The sequence below is a fragment of the Mustela nigripes genome, chromosome 13, assembly GCF_022355385.1.
Source record: "Mustela nigripes isolate SB6536 chromosome 13, MUSNIG.SB6536, whole genome shotgun sequence".
Classification (NCBI taxonomy): Eukaryota; Metazoa; Chordata; class Mammalia; order Carnivora; family Mustelidae; genus Mustela; species Mustela nigripes.
In genome coordinates this window covers 137023449-137039984 of record NC_081569.1, presented here as the reverse complement: position 1 = coordinate 137039984, position 16536 = coordinate 137023449, and the positions used below count along the sequence as shown (strand labels likewise).

Here is a 16536-nt window from a genome sequence, read left to right as displayed (position 1 = left end):
AGACTTAAGAAGAGGTACCTTCCAAGACCACGTGGTAGTAAATGGCAGAATCAAGATTCAAACCAAAATCTCACACTTGAGGTTTCAGTCATCATACTAATCTCTGTTGATTTTTCTTTGTAAAGCCTGTTGACAGCTTTTCTGTATTTACTTTTGTCATCTGACAGAATATATATTGACTTAGGGTAAACCAGGTCTATGTGGAACTCTGGAAGATTCTGACATTTCATTCTGTCGTTCCAAATCAGCTTGCCTCTGCCACTATACCCTTCTTTTTTTTTTTTTTTAATATTTTATTTATTTGACAGACAGAGGCCATAGATAGGCAGAGAGACAGGCATAGTGAGAAGGGGGAAGCAGGCTCCCTGCTGAGCAGAGAGCCCGATGTGGGGCTCCATCCCAGGACCCTGAGATCATGACCTGAGTGAAGGCAGAGGCTTAACCCACTGAGCCACCCAGGGACCCTGCCACTATACCCTTCTAACCGCAAGCTCCCCTGCCACCATATCCTGCTTCTCAGGGGATAGGCTGCAAAGTATTTTTTCCCTTGTTCTGAGTTTTACGCATCTTTAGAGATATTTATAATTGATGTGATAGTGATGACTTCATGAAATGGACTTTAGGAGTTGTCTGAACTTCTCTTATCTACAGTGGGAAGAAACATTATTCTAGAGGAAAGTCATTCTGTGTGAAATGGACAGACAAGCATACATAGGGTTATCGTGAGTGGAAGTAATTCTTCCAGTGCTTAGTACAAGACACTTAAGAAATATAGTTATTATCTCTATGTTCCTATAATTGCATAAACTTTGATGTAGAATAACCATTCAGTGGCAGTACGTGGCAACTGCTGCATTTAGTGTGTCATGATTATGTACCTGACATAAGAATTGGAGTTTGAACAGAAGACATCATCTTTATCTGCTCCTTCTGTCTCCTCACATGTATCCATGAAATAGGAACAAAAGAATAAGTGCTGTGCAACCTAATGTTGCCCTGTGTCCTTTCCTGTGCAACTTAATGTTGCCCTGTGTCCCTGATTCAGAAGATCTTTGCTTATGTTAGGAGGAAGCTATCTTTAAGCACTTGAGAAGAAATGCACTGTAGTTAATCAGTCTTGTTTTACTAGGGTCATTCCAGGAAGATAAAGGAGAACCGTCTGTTAAGTTTTTCCATGTGTCTAGTGGAGTAGATGGAGATACAGCATCTTCAGATGATTTTGACTGGCCACGGTGAGTAACCAGGTGGATATGATAGACATTTAATGAGATTATCCTTTCAAAAATGCTGTGGTACTTTTTTTTTTTTTTTTTTAAAGATTTTGAGAACATGTGTGTAGTGGGGAGGGGCAGAGGCCAAGGGAGAGAGAGAATCTGAAGCAGACTGCACATGCCAAACAAGAGCCCCACACAGGGCTTGATCTCAGGACCCCGAATCATGACCTGAACTGAAACCAAGAGTTGGTTGCTTAACCGATTGTACCACCCAGGTGCCCCTGCTGTAGTACATCCAATCAATGTTTTGGCACTCAATTTAAACTAAAAATACTCAGCCCTGATGAGATAACACAGAGAGAGTTGGACAAATTAAGTTGACAAATCCAGTGAGGGTACTACTTTATGAAAGGTGTCTGTCAGTACTGTGAGAGATGAAGGAATAAAATGTGTTCCCTGGTCTCGAGTCACCCCGTTTAATTAGAAGGACTAAAGAATCATTAACCATTTAAAAGAAATAGTTCAGAGCTACAGTAGAAGAGTTACATGCATCATTTGGTTAGTTGTCAAGTGAATTTTATAGTATGCGATTGCTTTGGGGCACTTTTTCAAATCATGGGCCCCACCCTGAGATTTTGGGGTAGAGCCTGGGCATCAGGGTAATCTAAAAAATTACGCCAGATGATTCCAGCGTGCAGGCGGATATCAAGAATCGCTGCTTCGGATTTCTTAGGAGAATTAATAAAGTAATATTTATATTTGTTAAGAGATTATTATTAACATTTGTTAATTACTCATTATATATTATAGCAAGACTATTAATAGCCTGATAGTGGGCTTGGGTATATTTAAAAGGACTTAGTTTACTTGAAATAATGACTTTTATTATATTGAAAACTAAATATTTAATACCTGAGAATTAATCTTTTTTTGTGCCCTTTCCCTGCCAGCCTTTTTTCTACCTGCCCCTGTGGATCAGACCTCGCAGGCTCTTAGGAGCAGTGTGATCAGGACGTGCCTGATAATGAGCAGTTCAGTGCCCGAGTTTTCATCATAAGAAATGGGTTTACTTCGATTAATTTGGAGCACAGTTACATTAGGATATCTATAAATTAGGAAACAGTCATGATTGTTCATAAGGGGAACCAACTGGCAGCACTTACTTGAGGGAAAAACCCACGATAGATGCGCCACAGTGGTTCGCTTTGAAGGCACCAGGCGTCCTGTCTGTAGTGTTGGGAAGGAGACGGCAAAACCTTAGCTAGTGCTGCGCAGGGAGCAGGAAAGCAGGCGCCCAGGGTGTCTGCTGCTTTACTTCAGGTTTGTGTCTTCTGTGCAACAAGGCAAGCCTTTAATTACTGAAATTCCTGAAGGAAAATGGTACTTCATTGTTTGCAGTTCTCAGTTGTTCTCTTATCAGTCTCTTTTCCATTTGAACAATTTCTATGGCAGAAGTTCTCTTAGATGTGTAATACTCTGTCATAGCAGAACAGACCCCAGAAGCCTTTGGTTTCAGGAAAATAGAATTCTTAGGTCAAATTTGCCAGCTGTTAGTGAAATTGAAAGATAACTGTCCTCACAAGGTCAGATTTTCAGTTAGCAAAGTATGAAATATGAATGCTCTTCTTTTATTTGTTTCATCCGTTCTACATTTTGAAGTTTACAGCACACTCAGAAGTGGTTACATGAGACCTAGACTTTGTAGAGAAGCTGCGTCCTATCATCAGTGGTCTTTGTATCAGTGCAGAAAGGTTAAAGCCTTGCTGTTCCCACTGAGACCTTGACCTCTTAAATTGTCTCTGCTGTCAGAATTGTACTGAAATTAAACCCGCCAGCTGTGCATTCCATTTTGGAGAGAATAGCAGCTGAGGAAGAGGAGAGTGACGGCCGCTATCAGGAGGAGGAGGAGGAGGGAGGTGCTCATTCCCTGAAGGATGTTTGTGATCTGCGAAGACCAGCCCCATCTCCCTTCTCGTCGCGGAGAGTCATGTTTGAAAATGAGCAGGTAAAATGCGAGTGAGCAACGAAGGGGTTGTCCTTGACCGTACAGCAGTCCTTTTCATTCTTTGTTTTTGAAGAAGCACTTGGTATACTGTGCTAGGCTCTTAACTCTAAGACTGAATCGTAATTTTGTTTTCTTCCCTGGTTAAAAGTTACATGCTTGTTTATCTGTTTAGGCAAGAAAATGCTACTATTACTTTAAACATGAAATGGTTATTTGATGCTTTTTTTTGCACTGAACTCGTATATTTTAGTAAAAGGCAAAAGATTTATACGATCTGAAGAGAAACCAGAGCATTTGAACTCTTATATTTTAGATGGTGATGCCAGGAGACCCTGTGGAAATGACAGAGTTTCAGGATAAAGCAATCAGCAATTCTCACTACGTGCTGGAACTTACATTACCCAACGTTCATATAACACTACCTAATAAACGCTTTTATGAGAAGCTTTATAATAGGTGAGTTTCAACACATTTATTATTATTTTTAACGATTTTATTTATTTATTTGACACAGAGAGAGATTACAAGTAGGCAGGCGGGGTGGGAGGAAGCAGGCTCCCTGCTGAGCAGAGAGCCTGACATGGGGCTGGATCCAGGACCCTGAGATCCTGACCTGAGCCGAAGGCAGAGGCTTAACCCGCTGAGCCACCCAGGCGCCCCAGTTTCAGTACATTCAGTTGAGTCTTTGGGATTGGACTTTTCTGCCTAACTGCCTCCCTATTTCCCCACGTTCCCTTTTTCTTTCCTTGCTTAAATGTTATCTATCATCTCTGGGTACTTCCTGTGGTGTTGATTACAAAACTGGTAACTGTTGCTGTGGGCTGTTGTAATAGCAGAGTTTCCTAACCAGTGTGTCTAGTAACTAGGTTACTTCTACATGATGTTTATTCCTTCCACCTTTGTTGGCTATTTGCTGTCCGTCAGCTTACCACAGAGTTCTGGGCAAATGTCTTCCATGTGTGCAGTGACATGAAAAGAGTTTGGAGACCCCTGTATGGAGGGCCAGCAGGTGCCGGGGTAAAATCAGAATCCTACAGTCTGTTACAAGGAACATCCTTTTTTGAGAGTTTCAAAAAACATCTTCCTAGAATTATAAAACTCAGGCTTGTCAACTTGTATAACACAATTTAAATTGATTGCAAATATCCTTAAATATACATACAAAGCAAATATGTTGAAATAAATAGCATTCTAGAGTTAAAAGAGCCTAGGCTCTGAATTCCTTCACAGTGGACCCGAACTGAGCTTAGTTTCCTCATGTGTAAAATGTAGATGATACTTGAACCTGTCTCAGAGGGTTGTTCGGAGCATTAGATGATACGGCACTGGAGAAGTTTGGAGAACAGCGCCTGGCAAACAGTGAGCACTCAGTAGTCCTCTGTTACAGTCCTTCTTCCCATCCACTGGAGGAATCACTTCTATAGCACACCTGAAAGATGGTCATGTGCTCTTCTAGAAGAAAGATGTTCTTAGTGTCAGTCATCACTGGCTTCTCCTATGTGAGACGAGCTTCTTGTTTCTGTCAGTCTTTAGAATCTATACTGTTGTTTCTGCTGTATGTTTTCTTGATATCAGATATTCTGGCCCTTTATTCCTTAACTGTTAATAGTAAGCTCTGGATCTCCTTATTGCTTATTAGTGACCAGGATTATTGGTCTTAGAATCAGAAAATTAAGTTCCCGAAAGATCTGCTTTTAGTCGTCTTGATGATGAGTTTCACAGGATTGTCCATATGAGATGTAGGAAGAAAATGCTAGTTCTTCTCTTTAACCTTAAAAAAAATCTTCGTTTTTTTTTAACGATTTATCTTAGAGAGCTTGTGCAAAAGTGCAAGAGGGAGAAAGAATCTCAGGCAGACACCGTGCTGAGTGCAGAGCCCGACATGCCAGGCCTTGATCTTACGACCCTGAGATCACAATCTGAGCCAAAACCAAGAGTTGACGGCTTAACTATGTCACCCAGGCACCCCTACAGTCTTTAAAGTTTATATTTTTATATTTGTTTTATGTTATACATAATTTGTGTAAGTAGAAGCCTATGATTTATAAATTTGTATCAGAGGCTTTTACCGTTTTTATTTTTGTTTTTAGCTGTTACACATGAGCTAACATTTAGAAACTACTGACCCCTAGACCGTTCTTCTCTTATAGTTAGGAATATCTACCAAGAGTTGACAAACGGTGCAAGGCTAAGACTGAGCAAAATGAAACGACTAGTACAGGACCTAACCTAGCGGTCAGAAGAGCTTAATTGGTTTCTTTCTCTTTTTGCATTTGCTTGAGCAGGTTGGTTAGATTTGGGAAATCAGAACAGAAACATGCACCTTAAACATTCAGTTTACAAATATGTTCATTTATAATTTCTGTTTAAGATACAAGACAAGGCCTTTCTTTTCTTCCTTTTAATATGAGCCACAGATGGAAGTTTTACATAATACACGGTTTTGTCTACAGTTTTCAGTTACTGAATAGTTTCAAAGGAATCTGAGTGTAAAATCCTTCTGGGTTTTTAAGATTTTTTCCGCCTTAGTCTATATATTTAAGTCATCTGTTAGGTATACTTTAACTCAATAGTACACTAACAACGATAAATACAGGTGAGATGAGCACATTTGAGGCCAAACACAGTTGGCAGTTGGTGAACATACAGAACGTAGAGCTCAGCCGACAGGAGCAGACTCTTCGGTGTGCTGGAGCCTCATCCGGAAGATCCAGCGGTTAGCATATGGGGGACGCCCGTCAGTATGGCAGCGGGAGGCACGGTGGGGGGGGGCGTTGATCGCTCAAATCTGGTAACAAGCGAGTTATCTGTTCTTCTGCGGAGTTGGTTAAATAGTGGGTTTTTTTTTTTTTTTTTTGAGATTTTATGTATTTTTTTTTTTTTTTAAGATTTCATTTATTTATTTGACAGAGATCACAGGTAGGCAGAGAGGCAGGCAGAGAGAGAGAGAGAGAGAGAGAGAGAGGGAAGCAGGCTCTCCGCTGAGCAGGGAACCCGATGCGGGGCTCGATCCCAGGATCCTGGGATCATGACCTGAACCGAAGGCAGAGGCTTTAACCCACTGAGCCACCCGGGTGCCCCAAGATTTTATGTATTTATTTGACAGAGATAGATCACAAGTAGGTAGAGAGGCGGGTAGAGAGAGCGGGGAAAGCAGGCTCCCTGCTGAGCAGAGAGCCCAACTCGGGCTCGATCCTAGGACCCTGAGATCATGACCTGAGCCGAAGGCAGAGGCTTAACCTACTGAGCCACCCCGGTGCTCTAGTAGTGGTTGTTGAAGAGTGTTTCTATTCTGCCTTACTCTGCTCACTTCTCTGGCTCTTAGATACCTACAGTTACATAAATGTTGAAGTACTTCTTCCCCCTGTGCGGCATATAAATCGCATATCTAAGTTCTTCAGGGTGTGAATTCTTTGTTCCTCATTTGGCTTTGAATAGGTCTGTTTTTATTTTGAATTAATATTTTATTTTTTGAGTTAATAGTGTTTCCAAGTTTTCATATATTCTCAGAATTACAGGAAAGTTGCAAGTATAGAACAAAGAGCTCCCTGCCCCACCACCAAACCATCTGAGAGTAAGCTGCTGACCTGATGCCCCTCCCTGAGCACTCAAGTGTGTATTTCCCAAGGACAAGGATACTCTTATACATCATTTTCTCATTTTATGGCTGAATTACGATTAATAATCTGTATTATCTAATCTTCACACCCCAGTTGAGTTTTGCTAAATGTTTGCAAAATACTGACCTTTTATCTATGTAATTTCTAAAATTTATTTTTAGTTTTTATTTCATACACTAAAAAAAGACTTTCTGAGGAGGAGATATAACCAACTCTGCCTTAACTTCATACATTTTAGGATCTTGGTTTAGTCCTCTAGTGCTGTGGTCTATGGGCTCTTTTTATTTTTATTTATTTATTTATTTAATATTTTATTTATTTATTTGACAGAGAGCTAGAGAGCACAAGTAAGCAGAGCGGCAGGGAGAGGGAGAAGCAGGCTCTCTGCTAAGCAGGGGGCCTAATGTGGGGCTCGATCCCAGGACCCTGGAATCATGACCTGAGCTAAAGGCAGCCGCTTAACCGACTGAGCCACCCAGGCGCCTCTTTTCAGATAGACAGTCTCATGGAACAGGAGGATTTTTTCTGTTAAAGTCCTTTAGAGTAGCACATAAAAGACTCTTCACTAGCTTTGTTAAATCAGATATTTTTTGTCTGTTACATTTCAGGCTCATAGCCACAGAATCATGGTGATGTGTCCTTAAATATCCTTAAAAAAAAAAATCTATTTGGGAGATAAGAGTGAGAGAATCCCAGGCAGACCCCCTGCTAAGTGAGGAACCCGACCTAGGGCTCAATTCCACAACCTTGAAATTATGACCTGAGCCAAAATCAAGAGTCAGATCCTTAACTGACTGAGCCGCCCAGGGGTTCCTTTGTTTTATGGGATTAATGATATGAAGACTGTGTTTAGACCAAAATGTAAATAAGGAAAACACAAAATCATACAACGCTTACATTTTAGAACTCCAGGTTTTAGCATAAAGTCCTAGTTTCTCTAACCTATGAAGATAAGAGAATGGTTTAAGGAATAAACTTAGGGAAGGGCATTTTCTGAGAAAATTCTTCATTTTATATCTTCATTATTTACAAAGGGGTTTAGAGTAAGATTGGGTTTAGACTCTTGTTTCTTTGTCCTATGAGCAATATACCCAAGAAGCAGTGAGCCAGTGAGTACCACAGTCTGGGGCGTAGCTATCTATGTTGTGTCTGAGGTGAGACCTACTTCTGCCCTTTATCCCTGGTGTTCTTCACCTACGGATGGTTCCAAATGGAGAGCTTTTGGGGTGGGGATTTCAACCTACTGAGAGTCACGGTACTCAGTCCTGGTTTATACTTTCTAAGCTTAGGAATTGGCCCAGGAAGTTCCTAGACAAGTTCCTAGACAAGTGGCTTCTCACAGGAAGGGCCAGGCCTATGTCATCGCTTGGCACCTTGACTGGTATTCACACTAGACTTTACCATGAGGCTGTGCCTTTGGCAGTCCTGCCATGCGAGTCATCCATGGTCCTCTCAGCTGCAAACCCTCAGTGCCTGCTACGTGACAGCCACTGTGCTAGGCACATTTAAAGATGACCAAGACCTAAGGCCCTTTCTCTGAGAGGCTACAGTTTTGGAAGGGGAAGCAAGAAAATACTGTTACAGCCTCCATGATTGAGTTACGTATGTGAAGGATTCACTGTGGGTCCAGATCTTAACAGCAGGCTTCCGAGAGGACATTGTGAAGTCTGAGTATTAATAGAAATGTTAGAGCAGGGGTGATAATGGGGGGTGAGGGGATAGGAGCAGGAGGGCATCTGAGTAGTGACAGCTATTTCTTTGAAAAAGCAGGATGTGCTATTAGTCTAGCTTGAGATGTATCACCCGTTAACCACCAGGATTGACTTGGCTGTGCAGCAAGTAGAGGGTTTCCTGTCTTTGTTCCTATTTCGGATACATTCTTAGTCCATGCCCACTTCCCAGGGAAGTGGTGCTTTCTGTGGGAGAGAGAGAAAGGAGTTATCCCTAGGAACAGTGAGTCATGAGGAGAGCTGAATTGGGAGCTGGGCAGGATCTGGGCTGTGGCCCTGGTCCTCCCACAAATTGTGACTTTGGGTAAGGCACTTAACCTTTAGGAGGCAGTTTCTCCTCTTCAGTGTGAAGTGAGAGTAATGATTCTTCCTCCTGCCCCATGGGATTGGCGGGGCAAGGGGAGGGGGGTGCTGGGCGGGATGGGGGCGGGTGCAGGGGGTTGCGGGGGACGGGGCAGCTGATGAGACAGCGTGCTGTGACTGTTTATAGAGTTGCTCTCCAGTGTGAACAGCCTTTTCTCTGTTTTTTAAATGTTTTTAAATTAACTTTCTCCTGTAAAGTGCATTTAGGTGTATGTAATTTGGAACACATGGCATAGGTAAAACCGGGCAGATAGCTAATTGTACCTAATTGTACAGATTCTTTTCTTACTGCCCTCAGTAGAGCTGCATCAGTAACTTTTCCATTGAAAGGACATAATGCTTTTAAAAAAAGCAAACAAACAAAACCTACTTCTTTGTAGGATCTAATTTCTATTTCCCATTTAGAAAAATTATTGTTCATGTGACTTCTCTTCTTTTTTTTTTTTTTTTAACTTTTTAAATTATTTATTTATTTGTGGGGTCGGGGTGGAGAGGGAGAGAGAGATCACACATAGGCAGAGAGGCAGGCATAGACGGGGAAGCAGGCTCCCCGCCGAGCAGAGAGCCCGATGTGGGGCTCCATCCCAGGACCCTGGGATTACGACATGGGCCGAAGGCAGAGGCTTATTAACCCACTGAGCCACCCAGGTGCCCCGTTCATGTGACTTCTTAAAGACATGTTCTTGAGTTTAATTTGAGCTGAACTATGAGTTAGTATTTTTCAACTTTTGTCTTCCGTAGGATCTTTAATGACTTGCTGCTCTGGGAACCAACAGCTCCTTCACCAGTGGAGACATTTGAAAATATTTCCTATGGTATTGGTCTTTCTGTAGCCAGTCAGCTGATTAATACCTTCAACAAAGATAGTTTTAGTCCATTTAAATCCACAGTGCACTACGGTAATATATTTTAAATTTGTTCTGACTTAAAATGCTGGGTTTATTAATAAAGCAGTAACCTTTTCAAATGATAGATTTTAAAATGTTTCTTGGGTATTTTCCCCTTGTAACTCTATTTTATATCTTTTAGTGATTTATAGTATTTCTCCTCTTCTATCTACATACTGTGAATATTATAAATTAAATGTTATCTTTATAGTGATAGTATGTACCTTGTTTAAAGTAGAAAAATACAGAAAGTACATTTTTATTGTCCTGTAGATTCTTGGTGAAAAACGGTTGTAAAATAGGTATTTTGGGGATGATACTCCAGTTGCTATTTTATCTCTATAGGCTATATCACTGTGACATTTATTTCTCACAGATGAGGAGAGTGGATCTGAGGAGGAGACGCTGCAGTATTTTTCTACTGTCGATCCCAACTATCGTTCTCGTAGGAAAAAAAAGCTAGATTCTCAGAACAAGAACTCACAGAGTTTTCTCTCAGTGCTTCTGAGTATTAACCATGGACTAATGGCAGTGTTTACAGATGTTAGGGTAAGGATTTGCAAAGGCAAAGTATTGTTTCAGTTATATTTTACTTTAAACGTGCCGTGATTGCACCTGCCATCAATGAGGTGGCGGGAGGTTGTTTGAGCGCCTGAGGGAGGTCCGGGTTCTGAGGTGCTCTGCCCTGACTGCGGCTTTGAACAGTGAGCTTTTTCACTGTGGATTGCAAGACAAACCTTGGCGTGACCTTTTTTTGCAAACATGCTGGTTCTGCTGCTGAGGTGATCACTAGTAATTTACCTGTTAGAGAGAGTGGTGAAATCGGGGATTCACTCTGCACGGGGGACCCCGCACAGCATTTCGTGCCACCACGTTGCATGGCTTGGGATTCAGACCGCTCTGCTACCGTGTGGGAGAATCCTCTAGGCTGAATCAGGAAGGGGCAACCCAACGGGCATTCTGACTTTTCTGTGTTTAAATAATGACTGGTGGGTGTCAAACGCAAATAATGAATCATGGAACACTATATTAAAGACTAATGATGTATACTGACTAGCAACATAATGAAAAAAATTAATGACTTCTGTGTTTTTCTGATCTTTTTATTAGCAAGATAATGGAGAGCTGTTGGAGAATAAGCATGGCGAGTTCTGGTTAGAGTTCAACAGTGGTTCGTTGTTCTGTGTGACCAAGTATGAGGGCTGTGATGACAAGCACTACATCTGCCTTCATTCCAGCAGTCTTAGTCTCTACCACAAAGGTAGGACACATGTTGAATGTGTGTTCTGTTCACCTCTGTTCAGACCCGTTTATATTCTGTTTAATAAATTTTTTTTTAAAGATTTTAGTCATTCATTAAAGAGAGAGAACACAGGTGGGGGGAGGGACGGAGGGAGAAGGAGAAGCAGACTCCCCACTGAGCAGGGAGCCTCACATGGGGCCCATTCCCAGGATTCTGGGATCGAGACCTGAGCTGAAGGGAGACACGTAACCATCTGTACCACCCATGTGCCCTCTAGTAAAGAAAATCTGTTGAGAACAGAATTCTCATATTAGAGATTATTTTCTGTGGAGTGTTCTGATTCCACTGGCAAAGTAATACTTACCATAAATTATATGTTGACTTTTTTTTATGGGTAACAACTTTATTGAGGTACAGTAGTTCATGTAGCATACAATTCACCCATTTAAACTATCTATTTCACTGGATTTTAGTATTTCACAGAGTTGTTGTAACCATCACACGATCAACTTTAGAACCTTCCCATTGCCCCCCAAAAGAGGCTGTGTACCCTTTAGTTGTAACCTTCCATGGCTCTTCAACACCCTACCCCCCAGCACAAAATAACTTCTACTTGGCCTCATGGATTGTGTATTCTGGGTGTTTATGGACTCACATACTATATGGTCTTTTGTGACTGGCTCCTTTAATATGGCATGACGTTTTCAAGGTTCATCCAATTGTAATTCCTTTTATTTCTTTTACTGACAAATTCTATTCCATCTTATGGATGTGCCGTATCTTATTATCCACTGATGAGTTGATGGGACTTTACATTCCTTACTCGCTCTCTTTAGCGGCATTTTCTTTTGGTAACAAAAAGAATTTACCATCTTTTGAGCACATTCCCTGTTACCCTGTGAATAGAAGATACAAATTCTTTTTTTTCTCTTCAAAGTAGAGAAAATACTTTGCACCATCTTAACCTTTATCAGATTTAAAAAATTTGATTCTCCTAGCATTTCATAATTTTTTTTTTTTTTAAGTAGGGTACTATCAGTCATACCAACATTAGCAGAGAGGTACCGATTATTAATGTGTAGCTGGTGCTTGGTCATTTTTACCTCCAGGATTATATTCAGTGGAAGCATATGGATTTTTGTTTTGAGTTGTGAAAGTCTGTGAACTAATGTCTGGTTATCATTTTGTTTTATTGTCACCTTGTTGTTGATGTAGGTGTGGTAGATGGAGTGATTCTCCCTACAGAAACACGACTGCCCAGTTCAACCCGCCCACACTGGTTGGAACCTACTATTTATTCCTCTGAGGAAGATGGCCTCAGTAGAACTTCTACAGATGGCGTTGCAGGAGACACTTTGAATATGCTTTCTGTTGCAGTTAAAATACTATCTGATAAGTCAGAGTCCAATACAAAGGTTTGTGTTTTGTACTTTTATACCATTAAAGACTTGCTGTTCATTTGATTACTAGCTAAATGTGTTTGCATGAAAGACAACATATTTATTAGAAAAACTTTTTAAGTTTGAATAAGAGGATTATGTAGGTGATCAGTGTAATTTTTTTATAGGAATTTCTCATTGCTGTGGGGCTGAAAGGAGCCACACTGCAGCACAGGATGCTTCCTTCCGGGCTCAGCTGGCATGAGCAGGTAAGACTTGTTACGCGCATACCGGTGTGCTCTTTACTTGATGCTGACATGTAATGCACACTGCAGAGATGCAAATCCCAGATGATCAGTGTGCACTGAATTATCATGGAAGTAAATACTCCATATAACCACCTCTTAGGTTAGGAAATAGAACATTATCACCACTCCAGAATGAAATTGATTTTTTAACTTCAAGTTTTGACCCTAAACATCTCAAAGGCAGACCTATCTTTTAAGTCATTTAAGGGAAGAGACTCTCTGTCCCAGACCCTCTTGGGCACCTGGCATAGGGGAGCGACCAATGATGTGTTGATTTGTCCTCACTCCTTAAGTGTCATTACTCCCTAGGCCAATAACATGCTTCGAGGCATTTATAAGGATTTCTGTAATTAATTTACAGTGTTTGATTAATGAAATACATTTGGCTCTTTTCTATTAAGAATGAAAATTAGTGCACTGTGATTATTGTTCATTTTCCTTAGAAAGAGGAACTTTTTCTTTGTGCTAGAAAATAGTAAAATATTTTTATACCTGCAGGTTTTCAGAGTGCTTTCATAAAAGTACTTGGGATACCTGAGGAGATCTAGATCTCTGTAGCAAGGGTAGAGAGGTAGTTGGTGTGAACACTGACCTCAGTTGTAAGGAGGAGATTTAGTCTAACCTCATTTAGATAGAAATACGGGAGAGTAGATGTTGGTAAGACAGTCTGGTTTTCAGACTGAACTAGGTATAATTTAAGGAAAAAAAGCTTTTCCCAAAAGTGGGTTACATAGAAAACCAGATGGAGTGTAAGCAGTCTTCAGCAAAGTTTTATTTATTTATTTTTTTCAGGAATTGTCCCAAGCAAAATAATGTGCAAGCATATTATACATACTTTAGTTTGTATAATGATTTTGTTATGAATTGTATCTTTGACAAGATATAATTTTCTCAAGACTTTGTAGCATTGCAGTTGTCGGATGGGGCTCGCTCTTCATTTCAAACTCAGGAGTGGTTTTGCAAATACTTTTTAAAATGAATTGCTTCAAAATGATGATTTTTTTCCTTTTAGCATTGAATTCTGCCCCCCCCCCCCCCCCAAATGGTTGCTTTTTCTGTGAGATATTTTACATTGGTATTAAGGCTATCCTATCAAACCTTTTTTCCCTTCTAAAATAGGGCATTTTATATTTTTGTTTTTGTAGATTTTATACTTCTTGAACATTGCTGATGAACCTGTTCTGGGATATAATCCTCCAACTTCGTTTACAACTTTCCATGTGCATCTCTGGGGCTGTGCCCTTGATTATAGGTCAGTTCGCAAATGGAACAAAGTAAAGCTTTATTCAAAATATGTGCCAAGTTTTGAAAAAAATATGTAATTCAGATTGTAGAATTAAGGTTCAAAATGTTCTTTTAAGGGAATTTTTGTTGTTGCAGCAAACTGATGTTATTTGTTTCTTTTTGGTATTAGACCTCTTCACTTGCCGATCCGATCTCTTCTCACTGTGGAAACCTTCAGTGTTTCGAGTAGTGTTGCCTTGGACAAATCCTCGTCTACTCTCAGGTGCCTGCGCAAACTTGACTGGCTCCCAAATGCAGCTCTTCCAAACGTGCTATCTGGTGTTGAGCTAACTTCTTTGACTGACGCCCTAGCCTTTTGTAAAAATCAGCATTCTTTTGCTCATAGTCATGTCCCTGTATCCAGGTTTTCAATTTTTCATTTTCAAACGATTCATCCTATCTCTTCTGCTTATCACTGTTTCTTATTTTTAGAGATGAAATGGATTCTTGAGATGGTTTACTTTTAAAAACAAATCTAAACTTCCTACACTACTTGATAGCACTTTATTTTCACAATTTAGATCTTCTGAATGTGGGTACTATTAAAAAATGCTGAAAATGTAAAATTAATTGGAGCAGATGATTCAGTCTCTCTTTTTTTTGGATCCATTTGGATTTTATTTTTGTGAGTGGTGTGAAGTATATATGTAATTTTTTTAAAATTAATTTTTTCAGTGTTCTGAGATTTCATTGTTTATGCACCACCCCCAGTGCTCCATGCAATATGTGCCCTCCTTAATACCCACCACCAGGCTCACCCAACCTCCCACCCCCCATTCCCTCCAAAACCCTCAGTTTGTTTCTCAGAGTCCACAGTCTCTCATGGTTCGTTTCCCCTCCAGTTCGATTCAGTCTCATTCTTAACACCATTTAAATATTCCCAGCACTCAGAAATAATGAGTTTTAAAGAAATGTTAGACGCCACTTTTAAGAAACTACATGGGACTTTGATAACTTGTATATTAGAAGAATGATACAACAAAGTATGTCATGATCACGCATCGTGTATTCAGAGTTAATTATTTGGATGTTTTTAATATTGTTTCCTCAGAATAATCTTGGATGAAGCTGCTTTGCATTTGTCTGACAAGTGTAATACTGTTACTATAAATCTGAATAGAGGTAAGAGGTGAAAACATTTGAGATAGATAAATGTTCTTTAGTTTTCATATGTGAATATTTTAGAGCATTTGAACTCTGGAATAATGCTATTGAACTAAGGATCTTATAAAATATCAGTTGAAGTTGTACTGTCCTTAGAATATCAGTTAAGTTTATCAGATTACATGTACTGTATTTAATGGAAGATTTGTTTTGTTCCTAAGTAAAATAAAGGGAATTATAGGACTTTTAAGGATGAAACTATATTTCCATTGAATTCTAAATATTTGTACCACTAATTGCCATGAATTTTCAAGAGATGCTAGTTTTTTTTTTTTTTAAAGATGCTAGTTTTATTACGTTTTGGTTGGATACCCATTTTTTGAAGGCTTTACTCAGATATTTTGTTAACTTAAAAATTTTAGATTATGTTCGTGTGATGGATATGGGGCTTTTGGAATTAACCATAACTGCAGTGAAATCTGATTCTGATGGAGAACAAGTAAGTTATTAAAATAAATGGAAATTTTTACTTCTATTTTTTTTTATAGGAGAGACTAAAGAATTGAATTTACTGTAAAATTATTTTGGTCGGGGCGCCTGGGTGGCTCAGTTGGTTAAGTGTCGGCTCAGGTCATGATCCCAGGGTCCTGGGAGAGAGTCCCACATGAGGCTCCCTGCTTTGCAGGAAGCCTGCTTCTCCCTCTGCCTCTCTCTCCATCTCTCATGAGTAAATAAATAAAATTAAAAAAAAAAAAACCACACACACATATATATATATATATATAAAATTATTTTGGTCAAAAATAAAATATTTTCAAATTAGGATATAGTTATAAATATACATTTCCTGTGGCAAGGAAAATTCTATTTTATGTAATGTAAGCCTAGGCAAAAGAAGAACTTTCTACTCTTGTTTGAAAAAACCTGTTCATTTCTTTTATGTCTGTCCAGACTGAGCCACGCTTTGAGCTACACTGTTCCAGTGACATTGTGCATATCAGAACGTGCTCGGACTCTTGTGCTGCACTCATGAATCTCATTCAGTACATTGCAAGCTACGGGGACTTACATGTGGCCAACAAGGTGGAGATGAAGCCTGGAGCCCCTCAGAGAAAGATGAAGGTATAGGCAGCAACATGATTCATTAGAACTAACTTACCCTGGACACCTTGCAGTCACATGCGTGACGTGTATGCATCAGCGAGGTCTTTATGACAGTCCTGAGGTAGAAAGGAAACTGAAAAATCACCCATCTGTTCTTTCCCTTCAGAGTGAGGGGTCTGGAAAGATGACTCCATAGGCCTTTTTGGAAAACCATTCTACCGTTTGGTATTCCTTGTTTTAGAACATTAATATTCTCAGCCAACAGAATCCTATCTTCCAGACTTGAATTATTTTC

The 16536-nt window shown here is 40.0% G+C and overlaps 1 protein-coding gene across 2 annotated transcripts in view; it reads left to right on the top strand.

The window, feature by feature from the left end:
- The window catches only part of ATG2B (autophagy related 2B), a 74954-nt gene that overhangs the window by 33638 nt on the left and 24780 nt on the right, over window positions 1–16536 (top strand). For both annotated transcript variants that reach the window (XM_059373920.1, XM_059373919.1), the window contains exons 16-28: window positions 1130–1232; window positions 3024–3219; window positions 3533–3675; window positions 9674–9831; window positions 10196–10368; window positions 10930–11080; window positions 12278–12477; window positions 12630–12710; window positions 13895–14001; window positions 14164–14256; window positions 15085–15155; window positions 15560–15636; window positions 16089–16259. In XM_059373920.1, coding sequence (XP_059229903.1) covers window positions 1130–1232; window positions 3024–3219; window positions 3533–3675; window positions 9674–9831; window positions 10196–10368; window positions 10930–11080; window positions 12278–12477; window positions 12630–12710; window positions 13895–14001; window positions 14164–14256; window positions 15085–15155; window positions 15560–15636; window positions 16089–16259 — 1724 coding nt within the window. The remainder of the gene's footprint in view (window positions 1–1129; window positions 1233–3023; window positions 3220–3532; window positions 3676–9673; window positions 9832–10195; window positions 10369–10929; window positions 11081–12277; window positions 12478–12629; window positions 12711–13894; window positions 14002–14163; window positions 14257–15084; window positions 15156–15559; window positions 15637–16088; window positions 16260–16536) is intronic.